Below are 26,053 nucleotides of genomic sequence, written 5' to 3' on the forward strand. Positions count from 1 at the left end.
ATAAAAATGGCCTTTATTAAAATCTTACAATGTGGACTTTAACCACGTGTGATTTTTTCTATTACAAATCTCAAATTGTGGAGTACAGAAGCAAATAAATAAATGATGGGTCTTTGTCCCAAACATTATGGAGGGCACTTCGTTTTTGGTAAGTAATGAAAACAAAATATTAAAAAGGCACATTAACTTTGTACATCCCATTTGATTTAAAATCTTCAGTTATTCCAACTCAGTTATTTCCAAATCTCAGCCGTAAGCATGAACCTTATGTTTTGATGATGAAATCCTGTAATGTTAGATAAAATGAAAACATTCTGAAAAACTTGACTAGCGTTATCCTAAACACGAGGGACAATTTATAACTTTACCGAAGCCAATTAACCTACAAACCACATCTTTGGCGCGTGGGAGGAAACCAGAGCACCGGGGAAAAACCACGTGGTCATGGAGAAAACATACAAACTGTGCACAGACAGTACCCATAGTCAGGATTGAACCCGGGGGTGCTGCAAGGCAGCAACTCTACTGAAAGGTAATGCTGCAAAAAAAGTCTAGTTTTAGTTTGAATTTTTCACTCCATAAGGAATGGAATACTTTATCACATGTGACAAGGCACAGTGGAATTATTTGCGTGAATACCCAAGGTATGCAAATAGCCCCCACATAAACGGCACTGACAAAGTTACAAAGCACCCCTGCCGGCTCACCTTTTGTTTCCCCCCCCCCCCCCCCCATGCCGGGTCCTCCATTGTTCTCCCTATCCTCCTCCCTCACGGCAATCCCCCCACGCCAATTTGTCAATTTATACAATGACACAAATTAAATTATACAATTTAATCAATGAGTATTTCTCCTCTGTACCGAGGAGAAAGACAAGAGGACAGAGGAACTTGCGGCAGTCAATGAAAGTGTCTTGAGAAGGTACTATCATGTATAAAGGTAGACAAATCTCCAGGGCCTGATCAGATATATCCGAGGACATTGTGGGAAACCAGAGAGGAAATTACGGGAGACCTGGTTGAAATTTACGAGTCTTTAAATACAGGAGAGGTGCCGGAAGACTGAAGGGTGGCAAATTTGTGCCTCTATTCAAGAAAGGCTACTGGGAAAATGCTGGGAACTATAGGCTAGAGAGGTTAACATGTGTAGTTGGAAAGTTACTAGAGACTATTCTGAGGGATGGGATATACAGGCATTTAGACGGTCAAGGGCTGATTAGGCAGTCAGCATGGGTTTGTACATGGGAGGTCGTATCTCACAAACCTGATTGAGTTTTTTGAAGACGTGACCAAAAAGGACAATGCGGGCAGTGCTGTAGATGTTGTCTATATGGACATCAGCAAAGCATTCAACAAAGGTTCCGCATGGTAGGCTGCTCTGGAAGGTTAGATCACATGGGATCCAAGGAGAGATAGCTGAATGGATAGAAAATTGATCATGGAAGGAAGCAGAGGGTGATGGCGGAAGGAAGCAGAGGGTGATGGTGAAAGATTGTTTCTCGGACTGGAGGCCTGCGACCTGTGGTGTGCGTCAGGGTTCGGTGCTGGGCCCGTTACTTTTTGTCATTAATATCAATTATTCACATGAGAACATACACTGCAAGATTAGCAAATTTGCAGATAGAGTCATAGAGTGGTACGGTGTGGAAACAGGCCCGTCGGCCCAACTTCCCTACACTGGCCAACATGTTCCAGTTACACTTAGTCCCACCTGCCTGCGTTTGGTCCATCTCCCTCCAAACTTGTCCCTGTCTGTTTCTTACACGTTGGTTTAATACCAGCCTCAACTAACTCTTCTAGCAGCTTATTCCATACACCCACCACCCTTTGTGAGAAAAAGTCACCCCTCAGATTCCTATTAAATCTTTTCCCCTTCACCTTGAACCTATGTCCTCTGGTCCTTGATTCCCCCACTCTGGGCAAAAGATTATGTGCATCTACCCGATTTATTCCTCTCATGATTTTATACACCTTGATAAGATCACCGCTCATCCTCCTGCACTCCAAGGAATACAGGCCCAGCCCACTCAACCTCTCCCTATAGCTCAGACACTCTAGTCCTGGCAACATCCAGGTACAAAATACAATGATACAAAAGTGGGTGGTTTTGCAGATAGTGAAGATGGTTGTGAAAAATTGCGGCAGGATCTTGATTGGTTGGCCAGGTGGCCTGAGGAATGGTTGATGGAATTTAATAGAGAGAAATGTGAGGTGTTGCATTTTGGGAAGTCTAACATGGGCAGGATCTACACAATGATTGTTAGGGCTTTGGGGAGTATTGTAGAGCAAAGGGATCTAGGAGTGCAGGTGCATGGTTCCTTGAAGGTGGAGCTGTAGGTAGATAGTGTGGTCAAAAGGTGTTTGGCATATTGGCCTTCATCAGTCAGAGTATTGAGTATAGATGAAGGAAGATTATGTTGCAGTTGTTTAAGAGGTTGGTAAGGCCACATTTAGAGTTTTGTGTTCAGTTCTGGGCACCATGTTATAGGAAAGATGTTGTCAAGCTGAAAAGAGTACAGAGAAGATTTACAAGGATGTTGCCAGGACTAGAGGATCTGAGCTATAGGGAGAGGTTAAGTAGGCTAGGACTATTCTTTGGAGTGCAGGAGAATGAGGGGTGATCTTATTGAGGTGTATAAAATCATGAGAAGGATAGATCGGGTAGATGCACAGAGTCTCTTGCCTAGAGTAGGCGAATTGAGGACCAGAGGACATAGATTTAAGGTGAAGGGGAAAAGATTCAATAGGAATCTGAGTGGTACTTTTTTCATACAAAGGGTGGTGGGTCTATGGAATAAGCTGCCAGAGGAGGTAGCTGAGGCAGGGACTATCCCAACAGTTAAGAAACAGAGAGGTACATGGATAGGACAGGTATGGAGGGATATGGATCAAATGTTAGCAGGTGGGACTAGTGTAGCTGGGACATGTTGAGCCGAAGGGCTTGTTTCCATACTGTATCGCTCTATCTATTCCTATATTGTCAAGCAATGAAAATGGGATTTGCAATTAATTTCTGGTTAGAAATTTAGATCGCTGGTTAAATCAATCAGCGATCCCCGCATATTAAGCAAAGAGCCCTTGTGATTTAAATTACAAAATGTGACGAGAGATTGACATTAAATAACCATATAACAATTACAGCACGGAAACAGGCCATCTCGACCCTTCTAGTCCGTGCCGAACACGTATTCTCCCCTAGTCCCATATACCTGCGCTCAGACCATAACCCTCCATTCCTTTCCCGTCCATATAACTATCCAATTTATTTTTAAATGATAAAAACTAACCTGCCTCCACCACCTTCACTGGAAGCTCATTCCACACAGCCACCACTCTCTGAGTAAAGAAGTTCCCCCTCATGTTACCCCTAAACTTCTGTCCCTTAATTCTCAAGTCATGTCCCCTTGTTTGAATCTTCCCTACTCTCAGTGGGAAAAGCTTATCCACGTCAACTCTGTCTATCCCTCTCATCATTTTAAAGACCTCTATCAAGTCCCCCCTTAACCTTCTGTGCTCCAAAGAATAAAGCCCTAACTTGTTCAACCTTTCTCTGTAACTTAGTTGCTGAAACCCAGGCAACATTCTAGTAAATCTCCTCTGTACTCTCTCTATTTTGTTGACATCCTTCCTATAATTAGGCGACCAAAATTGTACACCATACTCCAGAATTGGCCTCACCAATGCCTTGTACAATTTTAACATTACATCCCAACTTCTATACTCAATGCTCTGATTTATAAAGGCCAGCACACCAAAAGCTTTCTTTACCACCCTATCTACATGAGATTCCACTTTCAGGGAACTGTGCACAGTTATTCCCAGATCCCTCTGTTCACCTGCATTCTTCAATTCCCTACCATTTACCATGTACGTCCTATTTTGATTTGTCCTGCCAAGATGTAGCACCTCACACTTATCAGCATTAAACTCCATCTGCCATCTTTCAGCCCACTCTTCCAACTGGCATAAATCTCTCTGTAGACTTTGAAAATCTACTTCATTATCCACAACCCCACCTATCTTAGTATCATCTGCATATTTACTAATCCAATTTACCACACCATCATCCAGATCATTGATGTACATGACAAACAACAGTGGACCCAACACAGATCCCTGTGGCACCCCACTAGTCACTGGCCTCCAACCTGACAAACAACCATCCACCATTACTCTCTGGCATCTCCCATTCAGCCGCTGTTCATGATCTTTAATTAAAAAACTTTTGACTGGAAAAACAAATGGACTTGGGTTCTTTTAATTTTCATTCATCCTGTTAGACTGATGTTCCCACAAACTTCTTCATTAAACATATTCTGAATCTGTGGTTAGCAGGGAAGCAACATTGCTTAGCATTGAACAAAGCTGCTGTATAGATCTTGTGATTTTTTTAACGTGAATTTCTCCTGTACTGACAGTAATTTTTACCAAGTGAAATCCAAAACTATCTCTGACAACAATCAACATCAACAATATAATTTTACCAAATTGGACTGGGCATGTACAAATACACTACTAAACCTGAATAAAGAAAAATAATATGATCCAACAATTAACATCTAGACAGGACTTTATTCATAAAACAAGTTGTTTCATGGTACGAAGCTACCATAGACAACAAAAATTATACTGAGATGAACATATCCCAATTCATGTCAGTATACTATCCCCAATACTGGGGATAATTTGCTAACATGAATTGGGATAAATTTGTGGACAGAGAATTGGTCATTTTTGGATTAGGAGGCAGTGACTTGTGGGTGTTGCAGACATTGACCCTTGGGACCCAGCTGTTCACGATCTATATCAATGGTTTGGATAAGGAACTCAAGTACAGCACACAGCGGCACAGTGGCGCAGCGGTACAGTTGCTGCCTTGAAGCAAATGAAGCGCAAGAAGACCCAGGTTCGATCCCAACTACGGGTGCTGTCTGTACGGAGTTTGTATGTTCTCCCCCGTGACCTGCGTGGGTTTTCTCCGAGATCTTCGGTTTGCTCCCATACTCCAAAGAAGTACAGGTTTGTAGGTTATTTGGCTTGGTATAAATGTAAATTGTCTCTAGTGGGTGTAGGATAGTGTTAATATGCGCGGATCGCTGGTTGGCACGGACCCGGTGGGCCGAAGGGCCTGTTTCCGCACTGTACCTCTGAACTAAACTACAGTACATCCAGGTTTTCTGCTGACAATCTAGAGAAGAATTCAGAAGCTTCCCCTAGAAGATTTTCAGGTTAACCAAATGGGCAAAACCATGACAGGTAGACTTTACTGCGATTTGTTGAAGAAAATCACATTCTCTTCAATTGCATTCTTCATTCATTTGTCAAAGAAGTGGGGGTTTTTTTAATGGCAAGCGATTGAAGGTGTAGAAAGGGACCTAGGATTCATTCATAAATCATTGAAAGGCATTGCTTTATTTGTCACCAAAAATATGCCAGTCTGCACGATTAATAAACATATGTGCCACATGGCTGAAAAACAAAATAATGATGTGCATTTTTTTAGAGGTGCTGGTATGCTGTACCACTGTGAACCATCACTAAAAAGCAACGTTGAAAGACTTTGTATCAATTGCACCATTGATCTTAATTGCAAGAGCATTGGAGTACAAAAGTAGAAATGTCTTGCTCACATTATATGGGCCCTTGTGAGACTGCATCTGGAATATTATGTTCAGATCTGGTCTATTTTTTCTATTAAAAATATACCTGTGATAAAGGGAGTGTTAAGAAGGTTCATTATATCAGTTCCTGTTGTATTGGGGTTGTCTTAAGATAAGAGATCAAACAAAGAGCCTTTGCGCTTAGGAGATAATTGCAATGAAAGACAATGATTTTAAACAGGGCTTGAGATGGTAGAAGCAGCTACAATTCGGTCCCCACCCCACCCCCCACCTTCAGTGGGTCCCCTCAAACTAGGATCATAATTTCAAAATAAGGAGTGAGCCGCAGAAGAGTCAGAATAATTATTTTTCATCCAGTGAGTGGTAATCTTTCACATGCTCTACTTGAGATCAATGGAAAAAGGAATCAATAACTTATAAGATCATCAGGCATAGGAGCAGAATTAGGCCATTTTAGCCATCAGGTTTGTTCCATCATTCGATCATGGCTGCTCTATCTTTTCCTTTCAACCCCATTCTCCTGCCTCCTCTCCGTAACTTTTGACACTCAATTTCCACTTTAAAAGTTCCAAAGACTTGGCTTCCACAGCAGTCTGTGGCAATGAATTCCACAGATTTACCACCCTCTGACTAAAGACATTCCTCCTCATCTCCATTCTAAACATGTGTCCTAATATTTTGAGGCTGTGACCTCTGGTCCTAGACTCTCCCACGATTGAAAACACCCTCTCCACATCCACTATCTAGGCCTATCATAATTTGATAGGTTTCAATGAGATCTGCCCTTCATCCTTCTAAACTCCAGTAAGTACAAGCCCAGAGCCATCAAACACTCCTCATACTTTAACCCAATCATCCCCAGGATCATTCTCATAAATCTCCGCTGGACCTCCAATACCAGCGCAGCCTTTTCTCAGATTGGGGACCAATACCGCTCACAATATTCCAAATGTGCCTTATAAACCCTCAGCGTTATATCCTTGCTTTTATATTCTGGTCCTCTTGAAATTAATGCCAACTTTGCATTTGCTTTCCTTCCTAGCTTGTTTAGCAAAAATTGGAGAATCCAATGTTCATACCGTGAGCTCATACCCAAGTGGAATACGAGGTGCTGTTCCTGCAATTAGGTATCCCTCCAGGAGGAAGATAAGTGAACCAGATATGATTTTTATTTCCAAAGTTGAAAATTATTTGGGATTGTCCTTATTCTGCCCACCTGTGCCACTTTGTGCCTTCTTCATCCTCCTAATTACTTTTTTTTTTAAATACCTTTCAGGTACCTTATGTACCTGCATTTTGACCAACATTTCACTCTTCATTACTCCTTCAGTAACATACCATTGCTCTGTGAATCATGATATCCAGCTGTACAATCACTGTCTGATTTGCATCTAGATGCTCGACTTGGTAACTGGAAGATTAAAATGTAGGAAAGTTGTCAATAATTTTTTAATTAATGTAATAAATGGTATTCTGAGAGCATATACTTTTACAGCATTTACATATCGATTCAGAGCATATTTAAGAAATTGCAATTACACTGTTGGGTTTAATCCGCAGATTAGGATCAAAATGATGTTTTAACATATACAGTATTGTGAATATTGTAAATATAAAACTGAATTTATATACAGATGTTTACATAAGAGTCCTGTTTTTTCAATTTGGTTTACCAAAGCACAAGTTCACAACTCAGACCCAGCAGAAATTCTACGCAATATTGACAGTTTGCTGTTATTACTTCGACACCAAAAAACTGCATATATAAAAATCTAAAGCAAAAGCAAAATTTATTGAAAGCATTCAGCATGTTCAGCCACAACATTCACCTATGATGGTAAATATCCAAGATTTACAGAAATTCCACAGGTCAATGGGAAGAATGGGAAGAATCTTCCTTAGTTGGAGTTGCTAATGCTCATTGCTTCCAACCTCTGCATTCAGCAACAAGTGTGCAGGTAGAGACGTACTTGGATGCACACTTGAACCATGCACAATTCCATGTGAATTTCACTGAGGGAATCCAGTCTTGAATTGTGAGGGACTCCAATTCAGTCCGACCTAACTTGGGATCAGATAGCAGATGGATTTTGAAAGGAATTCCAGAGTTGTGAATTCACGAGAAGTAAAGAAGAGGAGAAAGTAATTTGCTTTTAGTTATTTAACCGTTAAATGTGTTGAATTATTTCCGACATGTCCTTGATTAAAGATATAATTTCATAACAAATGTTTAATAGATTTTTAAATTATTCCGTTTTGATGTATTCAAAGTATCTTAGTGTTTGAGATTTAAAAACTGTAAAAAATACTTGATACCCTGAAGGTAGAAAAAGCTCCATCACAGTCTTTGCCTTTTGTCAAAGCCTGAAAGGTAGATTTTAAGGGTGGGGTCACGACTTAGGTTGGGGCTGCTCTCCCAGATCTCACTGGTGGACATGGCTGTGGGACAGCCATAGAGATCGGCCCTCAGTGTAAGACTGGGATAAGTGAAAAGAACACAAATAAGATATGGCCCAATATTGATTTAAACATAGGAAAGTGTGAGCAGGAGATTCACCCCCACAAGCCTAGCTCACCATTCAATATGATCATGACAGTTCTGTCAAACCCTCATCTTCTCTTCTGTGCCTTTTTGCCCAAAACTTCAATTCCCCAATCTTTCAAAAATAGGAGCTGTGGGCGGCATGGCACAACGGTAGAGTTGCTGCCTTTGTAGAATCCTAATATCCTAATCATAATACACCCTCTCATTTGTACTTGTATCATTGACAAACCTGGATACCTTACTCCCTCTGCTTCTTTATCATGTTCATTAATAAACTGTAAATAATTGAGGGCCAACAACTGATCCTTGGGGCACTTACTGACATTCAGCCTGAAAAAGACTAATTTATTCAAAAAAATTTTCTTGAGTAAATACATTTACGTAACCAAATCTAAGATGTTAAAATCAATTTACATAACAATCTAATATGTTTAAAGTGGCTGTAAAATATCAAGACATTTCTGTATTTGGAACTAAACTGCATACATGGAGGATTCTGAAACGACTCGGTTTCTCGTTCCAAAGAATTTAAATATTGCCCAACCTGCAGAGCGTTTCCAACATTTACTGTTGTTATAAGTAAAATATTAAGATGGTTTGACAGGGTTGTTGGCAAGAACTGCTTTTCATCTGGCCAGAGAGTCACAACCAAATCGCATCAGAGCTTAGATTGATTCTCTTTTGTAAACCTGTGTAGGATATGGATGTTACAGTGAGGCCAACATTTAGCGACCACGGACTACATTTGAAGAGGTGATGGCAGGATCATATTACAGTAAATTGCTGATGTCCACATGGTACAGAAGCTCCCAGTTAAAATTGATATTTGGGACTATCCCAGAGAGCTTTGAGTGCTCATTTGTTGCATGTTGTCAAAATTAATATTTTTTTAAACTTAGAGATAAATTGAAAACGTAAGGAAGTGATCAGCCTTAATCTACTGAATGCTAGATCAGCTGAGAGCATGCAATAATTCCTTTTCATGTTTCTTACAGCAAACATAAATTATAGTGTTGAAAGATTGCTACTGTATATTATTATACAATGTAAATTATTATACAAAGAGGGATAGGGATGTTATTGGGTGTGACTGTTTGTCAAATATTCAAAGCATTGTTTCTTTGTTTGTCAATGTCTGCCAAGACAAATAGACCAGTGCTCATAGAGCCTCTGAGTATGTAGATAAAACTATGGCAGCACAGCAATACTGACAACCCGCAGAGCACCGATGAGATCAGTGTTGCATGACCACATTATGAAAAGAGCTGATCACCTTGGGAAAAAGTCTAAAATTGGTAAACTGATACATTATAATACTAGCTTCTGAGCACATATGAGATTCATAAACCATTGGTGCATGCCAAGATTGGCTTTTTGTTTAGACTATGTATACTTCCATGAGGTAAAGTTCCACATCAGCAAAAGGGACTGCAACAAATTGGGGAAATCTGGTGGTATAGTTGGGAAATAGGAGACAGAGAGTAGGTGGGATGTAACAAATGGTTTTCTCCAGGAATCAGTCTGAGTTTCCCCGTACACCTGAAAGGACTAGACAAATAAATAGTTTAAGAAGGAACTGCAGATGCTGGAAAATCAAAGGTAGACAAAAATGCTGGAGAAACTCAGCGGGTGAGGCAGCATCTGTGGAGCGAAGGAATAGCCAACGTTTCGGGTCGAGACCCTTCTTCAGACTGATGTGAGGGTGGGGGGGGGGGGGGGGGGGGAAGAAATAAGGAAGAGGCGGAGCCAGTGGCCTGAGGGAGAGCTGAGAAGGGGAGGAGAAAGCAGGGACTACCTGAAATTAGAGGTCAATGTTCATACCGCTAGGGTGTTTAAACTACCCAAGCGAAATATGAGGTGTTGCTCCTCCATGGTGGTCCTCACTCTGGCCATGGAGGAGACCCAGGACAGAAAGGTCGGATCCGGTAAATAAATAAATAGGATATTTTAAATTAATTTGCAAAGGCACAAGATAGGAACCATAGTAAGTAGTGTTGATGGGAGCAGAAAGTTACAAAGGGACATTGACTAGATGAGAGGATAAAACTATGACAGGTGACATTTAATTTGGAGAACTCTACTTTAGATCCAAGAAAGACAAAATTGAGATATTTTCTTAATGGTAAGTAGTGAGGAGATAGAGATGAAAAAATTGTTCCATGTATAATGTATAATGATGTCATATTAAAACACTGTGTGTGTGTGTGTGTGATTTCGCCTTTGATTCACATCTCCACGAAAACGTGACGCCGAAACGGTGAGAAATTTACACACTCCGATAGAGATTTACCTCATGATTTCAAAAATCGCATCATCTGTAACGGGTCCCCCTTAGTCTAGTACTTGTTAAAACGTGTGTGTGTGTGTGTGTGTGTGTGTGTGTGTGTGTGTGTGTGTGTGTGTGTGCGCGTGCGTGCGTGTTTTCGCCTTTGATTCACATCACGTCGAAAACCCGACTCCAAAATGTTTACATATTCCGGTAGAGATTTACTTTATGATTTCAAAAATCCACTTCTTTGTAAATTTGGTTAATTATTTCCCAAGTTTTTTTAGTAAAATTGTTCATCAATCTGACTTTTTTTTCAAATCTAACTGCTGGCCAGCTGATGATGTCACAATGCCTTTGCTCATGGCCCACCTGGCACATGCCCCAGTCCCCCCCGGCTCTGGATTAAAGCAGCTGCTATCAACACGCAGGCGCACTGTTTACCACATGTTATGTTACCACCCTCCTCCCGTTCTTCAAAAGGCGCAGAAAGAACCAGCAAGTTCTGCAGATCCCGAGGTCACCGGAGGTCATTGGAGGTCTCCGGCGCTCACCTGTTTTCACGAGCTTTCCAGCTTGTTTTTGAAGACATTTCTCCTCGCGGCCTACACAGAAAGTGAAGTCACGCCCCTCCCCCACCCCCTCCCTCCCGCTGCTACCCGTACCGGGTTTCCAGATAGTCAGGCCACCTCTCTCCCCATCCCCTCTCCCCCTCCCTCGCCCCTCCTCCCCCCCCTGCAAGGGGAAGGGACCCAATGGGTCAAGTAACAATTAAAAGCTAATGCACAGGCACAAACTACAACCTAAACAATTAATGAAACATTGGGATTAGCTGAATAGGATTAAAATTCAACAATAAATGGGGCTTCAGTTGAACGGAACCTTCGTTAGATATCATACAGTTTGGCACAACACCACAGGATATGTATCTTGGCTTTGGAAAGAATATGGCATAGAGTCCTTAGAATTATGTGAGGGTTTTAAAGGTTAAAATAAGGGAATTAACTCAGTATGCAAGCTACTGTAACTGAATTGTCTTAAATGATAGAGAGATTCAATAGTGTTGGCAAATTATTGCCTCATCTGTCAAATGAAATTTGTAAAATTAGATTTATGAATTTTTGTTAATTGGAGTAAAGGTGTGTGAAGACATGAGGTGTATATCATTTAAGAGTTAATTGAAGAGAAGAATGACAAACCAGGAGGCTAGAGATTAAAATTTGCCATATGTACACAAAATGAAAGCTCTAAATCAAATATTAAATTCCTAACTTCAAATGGTCTTTTGAAAACTTGTATATTTATTGTTAATGGTACTTTATTGTGCCTTGATACTATCAAATTCCTTTTTTTGTGTACAATTTAGTAAAAATCTTACTATACATAGGCACAATCATAGATTGCAATAGTCCTATCCTCCTGTACTTAAGAATGAATGTGCCTAATGTATACTTATTACTTTCTGTTGATGAAACCAAACTAAAGGATTGAGGGACTACAAAGATTAATTAATTTAATGTTTGCGACTTGGTAGTCAAACCTTACACTGTGATAATGGGCTACAATCTATTTGAATTCCAAATGCTGATTGATGCAAATCTACAGTATGTTTAAATAAAAAGATAGTCATTCAGCATCCGGTGTAGCTGTTGGATTCTTACCTCAGGACACAAGCCTTGCACCTGATTCCTGGTAACAATGACATTGGTCATAACAAAAAATGCAGATTCTTCCTGTTAAGAGAAAAAATGGTTGATTAACTGTAATTATGTATGTAAATTACGTAATTATGTATGTAAACGACAAAAGACCTTTAGCCCATTGAGTCTGTGCCAACAATTGAGATGCAGTTGGACTAATTCTACATTACATTTTATTCCTTCCACATCCCCATCACCTTCCCCAAGACTCGACCACTCATCCACACACTGAGGGTAATTAACAACTCATTGTCCCCATGAGGGAGGATACTGGTGCAGCCACTGGAAACCCATGCAGTTACAGGTAAAATGTGGAAAGTGCATACACAGAAGTCTGGATTGCACCCGAGTCACTGGAACTGCGATGCATCCCATGTTGTATATTTGGATGTTTTAAAATAAAAGTTGTTTTTTGTTTCATTAACATTTTATTACAAAGGACTGAAGATACAAATAACTACAACAAAAAATGCTTTAATTTCCCAATGCTTTGGGGCGTGACCAGTGCAGGAACGAGGGGGAAATAGTGAAACTGAACTTTCAATATTACTTCCTACAAGTTCAACGTTAGTGATTCAATGGGTATTGAAATATACTCTCACTGCAACATGAATATGTGTTTCTGTTTACAGTCAAATCAGATTGAGCTCAGAGACTCTTTAGAGAATAAGTTCAATTTTTATTCCATTAAATAAATGCAATGGAAAATTAGTCAGGTTTTATAACTGAAAAAAAAGTTCTACTAGTTACCTGCCTGAACATAATCCATATCCCCCCCATTCCCTCGTTATCCATGTGTCTATCGAAAAGTCTCTTCAATGGCACTATTGTTCTGCCTCCACTACCAGTCCGTTAGCACTGCACATCTCCTATAAATGTTTACCTTCTCACCTTAAATCTATAATAATAATAATAAATTTTATTTAATGGGCGCCTTTCATACATCTCAAGGACACCTTACATAGCAATCGAAATAAAACATATAATCGGAATAAAACAAGTAATTAAAGACATCACAGTGACACAAATTAAAAACAGAATTCAATCCAAAAACAGAAAATCAAAAACACAGTGTGAAAAGAGAGCAGCGGCAGCCAAAGCGCGCCAGCGTCCACTCTCTCTTCACGGCAGCCATCTTGGACACAGACCTACAGGACTACAATTAGACAAAAAAATCATCCCCCCACAGTGGATAGCACTGTGGAGGAAGGCACAATGTCCAATCCCCACCCCATGTTCACCCCAAAGTCAGGCCTATTGAGGCCACCACAATTGCCTCTACGGAGGCCCGATGTCCCTGGCCGTTCTCACTATGCCCTTGACATTTATATCCTCGGAAAAATGTTCTAACTGTCTACCCTATCTATGCCTCCCATAATTTTATACATTTCTATCGGGACTTCTGCAACTTCTGGCATTCCAAAGAAAACAATCTAAGTCTGTCCAAACTCTCCCTGTAGCGAATACCCCCTAATCCAGGCATTATTCTGGTAAACCTCTTCTGTACTCCTTCCAAAGCATCCACATCCTTCCTGTAATGGGGTGACCAAAGCTGCTGCCTAACCAAAGTCCTGTAAATCATGTATTTTTGACTCGTACTCAATGCCCCAACCATTGAAGGCGAGCATTCCAGTACCACTCTATCTTCTTGTAATGCTGCTTTCAGGAAGTTATGGACTTGGACCCCAAGATCCTTCTGTACATCAATGCTGTTAAGGATCTTGCCATCAATTGTATCTTCTCCCCTTACATTTAACCTCCCAAAGCAACTTCCCACACTTGCTTGGATAAAATTCCATTTGCCATTTCTCCATCTACTTCTGCAGCTGATCTATATCTATATTGTGTGTGTGTGTGTGTTTTTCTCTACCTTCGTCAAAACGCTATCCGGTAGTGCTTAAATGTTTTCATACTCTGACTTGCATTTTTCCCCTCCACGCGGTAATTAGGTTCACTTAAGATTTCATCCTATATTTCACAAGTTATTGGCGATTCAAGTTTTTAAAAAAGGCAAAAAAAAGTTCTCACACACAGCGTTTTTCCAGGACTTTCCACTCATGATGTCAAAATGCCACTCACAGTGCACCAATCACAATGGGCTCTCAAGCTGCTGAGTGCCACAATGACATCACAATGGTGCGTTGCCAACGGTAACCGCGGCTTCTCAGACAGCCTTTTTTCCAGGAGCTTCCAGTGATGATAATCACAATGGGCTCTCAAGCTGCCGAGTACCACACCCTCCGCCCCCTCCCCCCCTGGTTATTCATACCCCCCCACGGGTTATTCACATCCCCCGCATCCTTCCACCCCTGGATTACTCCCCCACGCCCCCTCCCCCCGGGTTATTCACACCTTCCACCCCCATCTCCGAAACTTTTTTGTTTCAAAAAAAGCCCAAAACACCTTCAAAAACACCAGCTTCCAGTGATGTCACAATGCCCCCCCCCCAATGGTACAGTGAAACAGAATATTCCAACACCTTCCAGTGGTGTCAGGGGGAGGGCCTCATTTCAAAAACAGCTTCATCAGCTCCCCAACGCACACCATTTGGGGAGTAATCTGCACTTTAGTATTTTTTTAAAAGAGGTCCCAGCACAGATCCCTGTGGAACTCCACTAAACACCAAGCTCCAGCCTGAATATTGTCTGTCCTTCAAACACAATCCAGTACCTTTCAGTAAACTAGTTTGAAATCCATTCCATCAACTCACTGTTAATCCTGTGCATTTTAATCTTCTGGATCATCCGGGAGCTTTATCAAATGCCTTTAAATGCATGTAGACTGCCCTACCAAGTTCTCTAAAATAGCTAAAGAATTTCAAAGTAGACGAAGAAGTCTTTATTTAGCAACCAGAAGAAGGGTACTCCGTTTATCATTGCCAACAAATTGAAACAAAAAGGAAACACATACTGGCAAAGAGAAATCAAATGTTTCATGAAAAACACATTTTTTTGACACAGCACAAACTGTCTGGATTTTCTGATGTACAGTTTGTTAAAAACATCGGTCTAAGCTGACTGGATAGATAATAAATAATATATTAATTGTCTCAATGAAACAAATATCCCCTTTATCATCATCAATGGCCATAAACATTTAGAGTTACAGCAACATTTTTGCCTTTAAGTTGGAGGAGCACCAATCATATTGAATAAACCACAGCTGGAAAGCCAGGAAATAAAAAGCTGCACTTTTACAGTAGAGATATACAGCAGTGAAACAGGACCTTTAGCTCCATCAAGTCCACAACAAACATTAACCACCCACTTACATTTATCCCTATATTAATTCCATTTGTTTATTCACCCACAGATTCTATTATCAGCTCATATTATCACCTCATCAGTTCCCCACAGATTCTATAACTCGCTACACAATTTAGGGGAAATTTACAGTGTCCAATTAACCTACTGACCTGCACATCTTTGGGATGTGGGAGGAAACCAGAACACCCGGAGGAAACCCTCGCATTCACAGGGAGAACATTCGATCTTCACCTGGACCCCACTTAGTCCTGGATGGAACCTGTTGGTCAGTGGCTCTAATAGCTCTGCAATTGTGCCACCTTTTTGAAACTGTTTTTAATCATTTGCGGAGAACAAACTAAAGTGCAACATCAACTTGTAAAAAAACATGGAATTTTAAAATCATTATTCAAGGAATTTATGTCAACATATGTAATATTAGTTATCTGGGGCTTGAGAGGTTCCAAGCTGTTAATATGGTTACGTATGTGTTAAAAACAGTCATATCTTACACAATTTAAAGATAATGTTTCATGGCCTTTTAGAAAAACAGTATAAATAGTTGACATTATTTCCTCTGATTGATATCAGGAAAGTTGCAACAATTATTCCTATCAAGTTGCCAACAGCATCTTCTGCATTTTTGCATTCAACTGCTTACGTACATAATCCAGAAGTTGACTATTATAATTATGGCAATAACCCCATTGCAATTTGCTTATAAATTTGGAGCATTCCATCTGCATTTTGCAACCTGAATGGCCAAATATTGTAGAAATACAGCATGTATTGCTTACGTGTAAGAGATAGGTACACAATCTGGGTGTTTAGTGCTGTGAGGGAATAGCTCTACCGCTGCGCCACCATGCCGCCCTGTATGATACGGACCGATTCTTAGCTATAAACTATGGTTTTGTTTGTCTAAATTGGCATTATGTTTAAGGTGGGTTCTTTGGCTGTACAGCAAAATACACATTTATTTCTTCTTGCTTCACCTAACAATTGAAGGTATTTACATCAAATGTGCAGCTTTTAAAAAATAGGTAAAAACTTCAATAAAAAGCGTCAAATAAAGATATCTGACAAAATTACTTTAGAGGATACATTAAAAGGAGTAGAGAAGATTTCAACCTCAGAGCCATACTGGGTTTATGGAACAGGAACACGCTGACAGTTTTCAAATGGGTTTGGTTCAGTTAGCTAATGGGGGAGACAGACCTGTGTTAAATGGCTCTCACCCCAATTGCCCCTCTTTAATCAGCATTTTCCTCCATAAATGTGTTTAAAGTTAATGCAGAAATTGCTGTATTTCTTGTTATCTGGATATCTAAGATTATGACAGTTAATCTATTTCACAAGTGTCCAACTAATCAGAAATTATATAATTGGAAAGGACTATTTGAAGCTCAAATTGTAGAAATTAAATGAAATTGTGTGTTAATATTCAGGTTCAAAAGCTTGCCTGCTCCTCCCCAATGTATTCCTCCCCCCCCCCCCCCCTTCCCCCCAGCCATTTGAAAACTATACCTGTGGAGGAATAACATAATCAGCTGGATCCCATAGGTGTTCTTCAAGCAGACTGGAATTTGTAAAGGCAATACCTTTCACTTTGGAGGTGACTGAGGCAGTGGGAGAGTCAAATTCTTGGTAGCCTTTCTCCCATACAAGCACCCACCTGGAATATAACAACAACAAATGGAACTGGTCTGGTCATTATGTGATAATATTCTTAGAATAATATTTGCTTAATAATACCAAGAGAAATGCTAAGCTATGTACATATGCATTGCAATACATTCGAAGGCCAATGAGTCATGTCCACAGTAAAACAATTTTAAGCCAACACTGTTGAGACTTTAGTGCTGCATTGACAGATTTTTTGGTCTATTAAATTCAAATTAATATTTAAAAGCACATTTAAATCAGTTGTATTTATGATTTTATAGATAATATAATAAATTCTCAAGTGAACCAGGTATGTTTTCATGGAGAAACCAGGAACTGCAGATGGTGGTTTACACCGCAGAACATAAAGTGCTGGGGTAACTCAGCAGGTCGGGCAGCATCTCCGGAGAATATGGACATTTCGGTTCAGGACCTTTTTTCAGGCTCATCAATCTGAAGAAAGGACCCAACCCAAAACGTCCATGTCCTCCAGAGATGCTGGCCAATCTGCTGAGTTACTCCAACACTTTATGCCCTTAGGTTTTAATGGCCGGCCTTAAGCCAATTGGACCAATTGCTCCCAATTGGGCCCCGCGCCTAAGGGGGCCCCGCGCTAGAGTAATCTACTCTCGGCTCGGGTAGATCTACCCCGGGTGGAGGGGGGAGAGAGGGGTGGAAGGGGAAGAAAGGGGGAGATGGGGGGGAGGGTGTGAAGGGGAATGGAGAAGGGGGAGGTGGGTCATTCCATCATGGTCCCGGGGCAGCGCTACCGCCCCTCCAGTCGCCGTGCTTCACGTACACAGCCCCGGCTCCACCCCTCTCTCTCCCCAGGGAGACGCGATGAACAATACAGGGAGGGCTGGGCCGGGGGTTGGAGCAACGTTTACAAACCTCGGCCTCAGCTCACACCCGTCCGCCCAGACCCCGGCATCCGCTCCTGCCGCCGGCCCTCTCCCTCCCTTCTCTCCTTCCCTCCCTCCTTTCTCTACTTCCCTCCCTCTCTTCTCTCCTTCCTCCCTCTCTTCTCTCCTCCCTCCCTCCCTTCTCTCCTTCCCTCCCACACACACATAACGCATAGACAACTAACACACACATCATGCACAGACAACTAACACACAACTAAGTTAGGATGGGGTAGAAGCCCAAAGGGTAGGATGGGGCTGAAGCTCAAAATTTAATGCCTGGACTGGTTTTTCGCTAATGGTTATTGGTTTTTCAGGATCTAGTTAATTAAATTACTTTTTTTTTTTCATTTCACAGTCACTAAAACAAGTGGTATTGTAACTTGTATTGGTATTGTAACTATGTACTTTTCAGAGATGATCTACACATTTTGTTTGTTACTTGTAGACTTACATGTATTCAATTTTATATTAAAATGTAGCTTAGATCTGTTTGGTCCATTAAGTCGCATGCACTTTTTAAGCGTACATTTTGATTACTTTCCATTCTACCATAGAGATATAAAGACTATAATAGACTTTATTTATATTTCTATTATTCTACAGACCCTGGCTGGGAACCTGGGGCTCACCAAAATTGTTCCCAATTGGGCCCCGCGCCTCCTACGGCCAGCCCCGGAACCACAGCCTTGATGTGATCAAAGTGTGTGCAGGATCTAGGGTCATAGTTTATTAAAAAGCGAGTGGAAAGAGAGGCTCCGATGTGTTAAAGGGAATGTGGGAATCAATGTGGGATCTCTGCACATCTTTCAACATGCAGTGGTCCTAGTTTGGTAACAGAAATGGAGGAATAAGAGCCTAGTGATCCAGATCCTGAGCCATTACGATCTTTGAATAATTGGTTAGCATGTTATTTGAATTTTGTCTTGCATCTACTGAGATACAAGGAGAATGCTGTGGCTTCCACTCCCAATTCCAACTGTGCATCTAGGGACATTTTACAATTTTACTGAAGCCAATTAACCTACAAACCTGTACAGTCTTTGGAGTGTGGGAGGAAACCGGAGTACTCGGAGAAAATCACACAGGTCATGGGGAGAACGTACAAACTCCGTATAGACAGCACCCGTGGTCAAGATCGAACCCGGGTATCTGGCATTGAAAGGCAGCAATTCTACCGCTGCACTACGTTCTGCCCCAAAAGCGTAATAGTTAAGGAATGGTTCCCAAATGAGAATTGGAATGGAGGTTACTGCATTCGATTGTTCTTCATGTACGTCCCAAATAGAGAAGAGTTGCGCCTTTCTTTTTCTTCAGTTCAATTCTTTATCACCCAATCATCTTATTACCACATAGTGGATGGGGCCCTCATGATAGTGGGTTCTGCAATACAACGCCACTGATTTTGACATCCCCTGCCACATAACAATGGTTCGTGCAAGAATGCCACGTGAGAATCAGTTAGAATGGCTCGAGCAGGACATTGGGTTCTTCAATCAATGACCTAATCTACCGATTTTGCATGGCTAAACAGGTTCATTGTATGCATATTGCAAGTCTATGTTTGGGTTACACCCTGGAGTCATTGGACATGCAGCCAACAATTAATGTTATCTGGTAGCCATTTAGTTTGCTTTGCTAACTTAAAAGTAACTGCACAGCAATAAAATTCAAAAATAAAAGCAGCACTGCAGCATAAATTATTGTCTATGGTCACAAACCAGCCTGAAGTTAAGGAAGTTGAATCACTTTTAGTTTCGATATTGGACTAAATTGGCATGGTTAAGGTGAATGTTCACTACCTTTTTCCCCAGGATAAGGAAGCCTAAAACTAACCAGCATAGATTTATGCTGAGTTGGGAAAGATTTAAAGGAGATTCAAGGGCATCTTTTTCCACCTAGAGGGTGGTGAGTATGTAGAATAAACTGCCAGAGGAAGTGGTAGAGGTAAACACTTAGACAGATACAAGAAAAGGAAAGGTTTAGAGGAATTACAACATTAAACCTTTTAAGCTATGCTATTACATTCCTTAAAAGGTATTTGGAATAGATGGGAAAAGTTTCGAGATATATGGGGGCAATTGCAGGAAAACTGGACTAGTTTGGGTCACCATGGACAAGTTGGGTCGTAGGGCCCATTTCCATGCTACACAACTTTGGCTCAATATTTGTAAATGTTAGTAGGCAAATGTGTTTCCTTAAAATACATAAACTCCTGCCTTGGCGGACTGCAGGAGTGGAACGCCATTGTGTATGGCAGCTCTCCCTGCAGTCCGCCCTTTCACCCTTTTTTATTTTTATTTTTTGTCCTGTTAAAAAACAAAATGTTAGCTGGAGGTCTTTTATGTGGGGGGTGGGGGAGGGGAAGGGGGGAACTTTATTTCTTAGTCCCCTACCTGGTCGGAGAGGATGCTTCCCTCCGAGCTGCTTCTTCTCCCCTTCCTCGCGGCCTACCATTGGACTGGAGCGGCGTTTCCTGTCGGGACCGTCCAGGCCTACAGCTTCGGCGGCGGCACAGCGCTGGGACACCATCACGGAGCGGGCGATGCCTTACCGGGTCGCCTTGCGGTAAGCTCCGGAGGGCTGTGACCGCCGACTCTACATCGAGGAGCTGCGGTCTGCGGAGCGTCCAGTCGCGGGCGGCGATGGATTTAAAACACCGCGGAGCCTGGGATCTCTCGCCGAGATCGCCAGTCGGAGCTCCAACCAGCGCGGCCTGTCGACTTCGGATGCCGCAGTCATCGGGGAGGGGGCGGCCGCTCCATCATTTTCCAAGACTCTGAGGAGTGTTCACCCGACGCCGGAGTATCAGCTTTCTGGCAAGAGGGCCTGAAAACATCGGACTGGCTGCGGAGGCCACAAATAGACCCCGACCTCGGGTGATTCACAGAGGAAGAGGACTTAACTTTTTGATGCCTTTCCCCACAGTGGAAATTTTTGATTCTGTTGTGGGGGGACGTTCATGTTGAATTCTATAACGTGTTGTGTCATGTTTTCTTATTTTTTATTTTTCTATGGATGTACGGAAACGTAATTATTTCTTTTATGTAAAGCACTTTGGTTTCAACGCGAGTTGATTTAAATGTGCTATATAAATAAAATTTACTTACTTACTTCATAATTGTTAAACTGAACTGAACTGAACTTTATTTATAGAGCACTTTAAAAACAACCACTGTTGCAACAAAGTGCTGTACATGACTAATCATAAACATAAAACAAAACAATAAAAACATTAAAAGACAGTAAAAACAATAAAAAAAACAATAGAAACACTAAAACAGGAGCAAAGTCTCATGCAGGGTCGAAAGCCAAGGAATAGAAAAGGGTTTTAAGACTAGTTTTGAAAATGGACAGTGAAGGGGCCTGTCTAATGTGCAAAGGTAGAGTGTTCCATAATGTCGGAGCAGCAACAGAGAAGGCTCTATCCCCTCTGAGCTTCCGCTTAGACCTCGGTACCTCCAGGAGCAGCTGATCAGCTGACCTGACCTGAGGCACCGAGCAGGAGCGTAGGGATGAAGCAGCTCAGAGAGGTAAGGCGGGGTGAGACCATTTAAAGATTTAAAAACAAATAAAAGAATCTTAAAATGAACTCTAAATTACACAGGCAGCCAGTGGAGGGAGGCCAGAATAGGCGTTATGTGCTCCCTCTTACGTGTTCCAGTTAAAAGGCGAGCAGCAGCATTCTGAACCAACTGGAGACGTGCAAGGGAAGATTGGCTAACTCCAAAATAAAGTGCGTTACAGTAATCCAGCCGAGACGTGATGAAGGCATGGATTACTGTTTCAAAATTCAAATCTAAAGCCACATTACCTGCAAAAATGTAGTGCTCAATGGATCCTGTTGAGAATCAGCTGCCACCACAGAGCACACTGCACTAATGAACCAGATTCTGCTATTTCATTCCCAAATCTTAGAAGAAATCGATGAGCCATGGCCCCAACAGTCAACCCAATCCAGCTGTACAGTGGCATTATGCCAATGGTGCCTCTCATTGGTTTGTGGATTACTTCAAAAACCCTTAGTGAACAGTCTATCAGTACCACCACCCCCCCCCCCCCTCCCCATTATTTAACAGATGCTGACCCCGTCGCACTGCACCCACCCAGACACAAATGTACTGACTGTTCTGCATACTATCCCTCTCCCCACCGCCCATTGTGCTCCATCGTTTCTCCCCCTCCTTTCTCATTCCTGGAAACATTAACAGAACTTGCTTTTTTCTTAAGGTTGCACAATAACTCAGTTCCCATTGATTATTGCAGCATGGGAGGGTAAACGGGCCAACACGCAGCACAGACTGTTAGTCTGATGAAGGGTCTCTACCCGAAACGTCGCCTATTCCTTTTCTGCAGAAATGCTGCCTGACCCGCTGAGTTACTCCAGCACTAATAACCGGATACAAGAAACCTATGGTAAAAAAAGGTTTATTACACAAAATGTACATGATTATAATTTAAGTGGGTACTTTGGAAATAAAAAATCGAATAAAGTGTAGAAACAAGGAACGGAAGATGCTGCTTTACAAAAAGATACAAAGTATTGGAGTAACTCAGCGGGTTCGGACAAATTGAAAAAAAATTATCGCCGCCTTCACTGCACACACTCGTACCCCACCGCCACGTAAGAATTGTGCTCCTCCACTGTCAGTATGTGTAAGATCCTACCCAAGTTACGAACCAATCTGTCTCTGAAATATAAAATCATTCCTTCTCAGAGATGGCTCAAAAATGTGGAGTTCCGATGCAATAACACAGTATGCTTACAGCACACGTGCTCATAAATTTCTACATATCCGTACTAAAATTACTGTATAGGACTAACTCGCAAACATCTCAAAAGCCATTGGCAATTAACATCAGCATTTTTTTTTCAAAACTACTTAATGAAAATTTCATAGAAATACACCGTGGCGATTGGCATGAAATGTTGGTTAATGCCGAAGGTCTTTTCCTTCTGGATTTCGTAACTGAAAATAATTGTGCAACACGTTATGTTCACAGTTCCACACAATTCTAACAGTATGCGACCGAAAAGTAATAACGTATTTTAACTAGAGCTCACCCGATAATATATGCGATGATTATGCATTGAATAAACCTGTTCACGACTCCAACTGTTTTGTTTTTGATGATCAAAATCCTGGGAGTATCATAATCCCAAACTGAATCCCACACTGAAACACAGAAACTATCCATTCCGTCTCTGGTTAAAAGAAGTATCTGAATCGGTTAAACGTTGCGGATGTGACTACCTCCCACTGTACGGTCCCATTCATCATGTGATTCCACTATTCTGTTCCTCATCGAATTATCAACATCCGCTCCAATGAATTACACATCTTGAGGACTATGAATTTTGATCGGCCGTTTTAAACCTTCCAGAATCATACCTCAAGGGGCGGCACTGTGATGCAGCGGTAGAGTTGCTACCTCACAGCGCCACAGACCCGGGTTCGATCCTGACTACGGGTGCTGTCTGTACGGAGTTCTCATACGCCTGCCTTAGGTTTCCTCCCACATTCCAAAGACGTGCCGGTTTGTATGTTGAGTAGGAAGGAACTGCAGATGCTGGTTTACACCGAAGATGGAGGGAAGAGACAAGGACTTTAAGACTTTTGCCTTCCATTACAGTGAGGAGGACCCGGTGAACTCACCGTGATGGATGTTAAATCTGTGTTTATTGTGTGTTTTGTTATCATATTCTATGTTATGAATGCAAGGCATGACATTTCGTTCAGACTGAAAAGTCTGAATGACAATAAAGGATACTTTACTTTAAGATGGACACAAAATGCTGGAGAAACTCAGCAAGACAGGCAGCATCTCTGGATAGAAGGAATGGGTGACGTTTCCGGTCGAGACCCTTCTTCAGACTGAGAGTCAGGGGAAAGTGAGACACCAAGATAAGGAAGTGTAAGTTGTGAAAACGAGACATCAAAAGAGATACATATCAAGGAGAATGTAGTATAGATCATTGTTAGCTACAAGACTCCCTGGTTAACTCGTTCCTTGCCACCCAAACCACCCTCACTGTATCCGCTGTTCCATGTGTGGACTCCTATATATTGGTGAGACCAAGCACAGGCTCGGCAATCGTTTTTGCTGAACACCTCCGCTCAGTCTGCCTAAACCTACCTGATTTCCTGGTTGCTAAACACTTTAACTCCCCCACATTAACCTTTCTGTCCTGGGCCTCCTCCATTGTCAGAGTGAGGCCCAGTGCAAATTGGAGGAACATCAACTCATATTTCACTTGGGCAGCTTACACCCCAGCGGTATGAATATTGACTTCTATGATGAAGCTGAATTTTAGTTAAAATATAAAAAGATATTAAATAGGTTTCTGGGCTAGCTTATAGCTTATATTTAGTGTCAAATTAGGCTTGCCTCAGGTTGCAGTGTGTGGGATAATAAACACCATAGCATTGTCTCCCAAGGGACAAGCAGAGAGAAAGAGCTAGTCACATCTTTGAAGTAAGATGCCATAAACCAAATGGCCAATGTTTATGAGGGACCAAATGACAGAGAGGAAGCAGCGAGAGCTAGGGTGATCTCTGTGAAGATAAAATGGCATTATCCAAATAGCCAATGTTTATGAAGGACGAGAGAGGAACAGGGAAGTGGAAAGATAAAATGTCGTAAACCAAATGGCCAATGTTATCTTGTAACATGTAAACAAAAGGCCTTTGATGTGATGCATTCTGTGGAAACCTTTTCCTGTACCTCTGACCATGACTAATGTCTGTGAAATGTGCTAAGGGGACAAAAAAACCCTATTTAAGGCAATGTAATTCTGTTGTTCAGAGGAGGTGAACGGAGGACGGTCAAGTGTCTGTAATGGTCACTTGACTGGAGTTCTCCCTCCCTTCCATCGGCCGATAATAAGTAAAGTTGTGAACTGGTCTACCAAACAGTTTGTGTGGTGTCTGTTTATTAAGAAGCGAACCTGGTTTAGTAGTTAACAAAGTAGCATTTTCATTGGCGTAGTTATGCAGGCCTCGCTGGGACCACATCAACGGCTGACTGTGCAAGAGGTTGCAGCGGTTGCCGGGATTGGAAGGGAGATAACTGAGCTCTATCGGCCCCCTTGTAAGACCGACTCCCTAGAAACTCCCGGGAACATCTGTGATCCTTCAGCAGACATTGAATTGGTTCCCTGCCGAGGTTCTTAGAAACAGACAAAGGTAAGACCAGTTGGGCTTTATATGTTTTTTTTAAGAAGGGATTGTGTATGTATTTTTAAGACAGAATTATGTATGTATTTTTGAGAAGAGATTGTGTATGTATTTTTAAGACAGGATTGTGCATGTATTTTTAAGAAGGACTTGAGCGGTTTCTCTTTCTATCTCTCTTTGTTTTCTCTTTTTTATCTCTCTCTACTAAGGGCTCATCGGCCTCGTTAAGACATCCGTGATTTGTCGGGTTGAGATACGGGGGTTGAGGTTTGCGTCTGGCTTATTGAGACATCCGAAGAGTTGTCGGATTGAGAAATAAGTGGCGTTGTATATTAAAGAGTTAAGAAGTCTGCCAGGTTGAGAAACGGGGGTCACGGATAGCGGGTCTGCTTCGTTGAGACACTTGGGGCTTATTTTAAGAGTTAAGGAGTCTGCCAGGTTGAGAAACGGGGGTCACGGATAGCGGGTCTGCTTCGTTGAGACACTTGGGGCTTATTTTAAGGGATAAAACGTCTGCCAGGTTGAGAAACGGGGGTCTTGGTTAGTGAGTCGGCTTCGTTGAGACACTTGGGTCGTATATTAAAGAGTTAAAAAGTCAGCCAAATTGAGAAACTGGGGTCTCGAGTAGCGAGTCGGCCTGGTTGATATATTTGGAACGATTCGGAATTAAGAAGTCTGCTTTCTTTTTCTCTTTCTTTCTATCTATCTATGGGGAATGCTCTGGATAACAGTCCAATATATGTGTTATTTGAATCCTAAGTATAATAAGAAATTTAGAATGTTAAGTTACAAGTTGACCAAACGGTTAGGGGATGAAGCCTGGCCAGTAAGGGGAACATGGAATGTAGAGACATTTATATGGGAAAGGAAGGCAGGAAAGGAATGGAAGAAAGGAATTAAAACATGGGACGCAGACGCAGTGAAGAAGCATG

General features: G+C 41.7%; 1 protein-coding gene and 1 long non-coding RNA gene across 3 annotated transcripts in view; one reads left to right on the top strand and one right to left on the bottom strand.

Annotated features, from left to right (window-relative positions):
- p2rx4 (purinergic receptor P2X 4) overlaps positions 1–23,401 on the bottom strand; it is a 46,504-nt gene extending 23,103 nt beyond the window's left edge. The window contains exons 1-4 of one of the 2 annotated variants that reach the window (XM_033043267.1): positions 23,199–23,401; positions 16,904–17,051; positions 12,093–12,164; positions 6,959–7,031 (exon numbers count right to left, since the gene is read on the bottom strand). In XM_033043267.1, the coding sequence (XP_032899158.1) occupies positions 6,959–7,031; positions 12,093–12,164; positions 16,904–17,051; positions 23,199–23,218 (313 nt within the window). In that variant the 5' untranslated portion in view covers positions 23,219–23,401. Of the gene's footprint in view, positions 1–6,958; positions 7,032–12,092; positions 12,165–16,903; positions 17,052–23,008 lie in introns of both variants that reach the window. The other variant, XM_033043266.1, reaches the window with a different exon arrangement.
- On the top strand, positions 7,838–15,533 carry LOC116987326. The gene is made up of 3 exons (XR_004415695.1): positions 7,838–8,940; positions 12,339–12,435; positions 15,444–15,533. It is a non-coding gene; the product is annotated as an uncharacterized LOC116987326 (long non-coding RNA).
- Positions 23,402–26,053: the final 2,652 nt, after the last annotated feature.

This window comes from Amblyraja radiata, chromosome 25, assembly GCF_010909765.2.
Source record: "Amblyraja radiata isolate CabotCenter1 chromosome 25, sAmbRad1.1.pri, whole genome shotgun sequence".
Lineage (NCBI taxonomy): Eukaryota > Metazoa > Chordata > Chondrichthyes > Rajiformes > Rajidae > Amblyraja > Amblyraja radiata.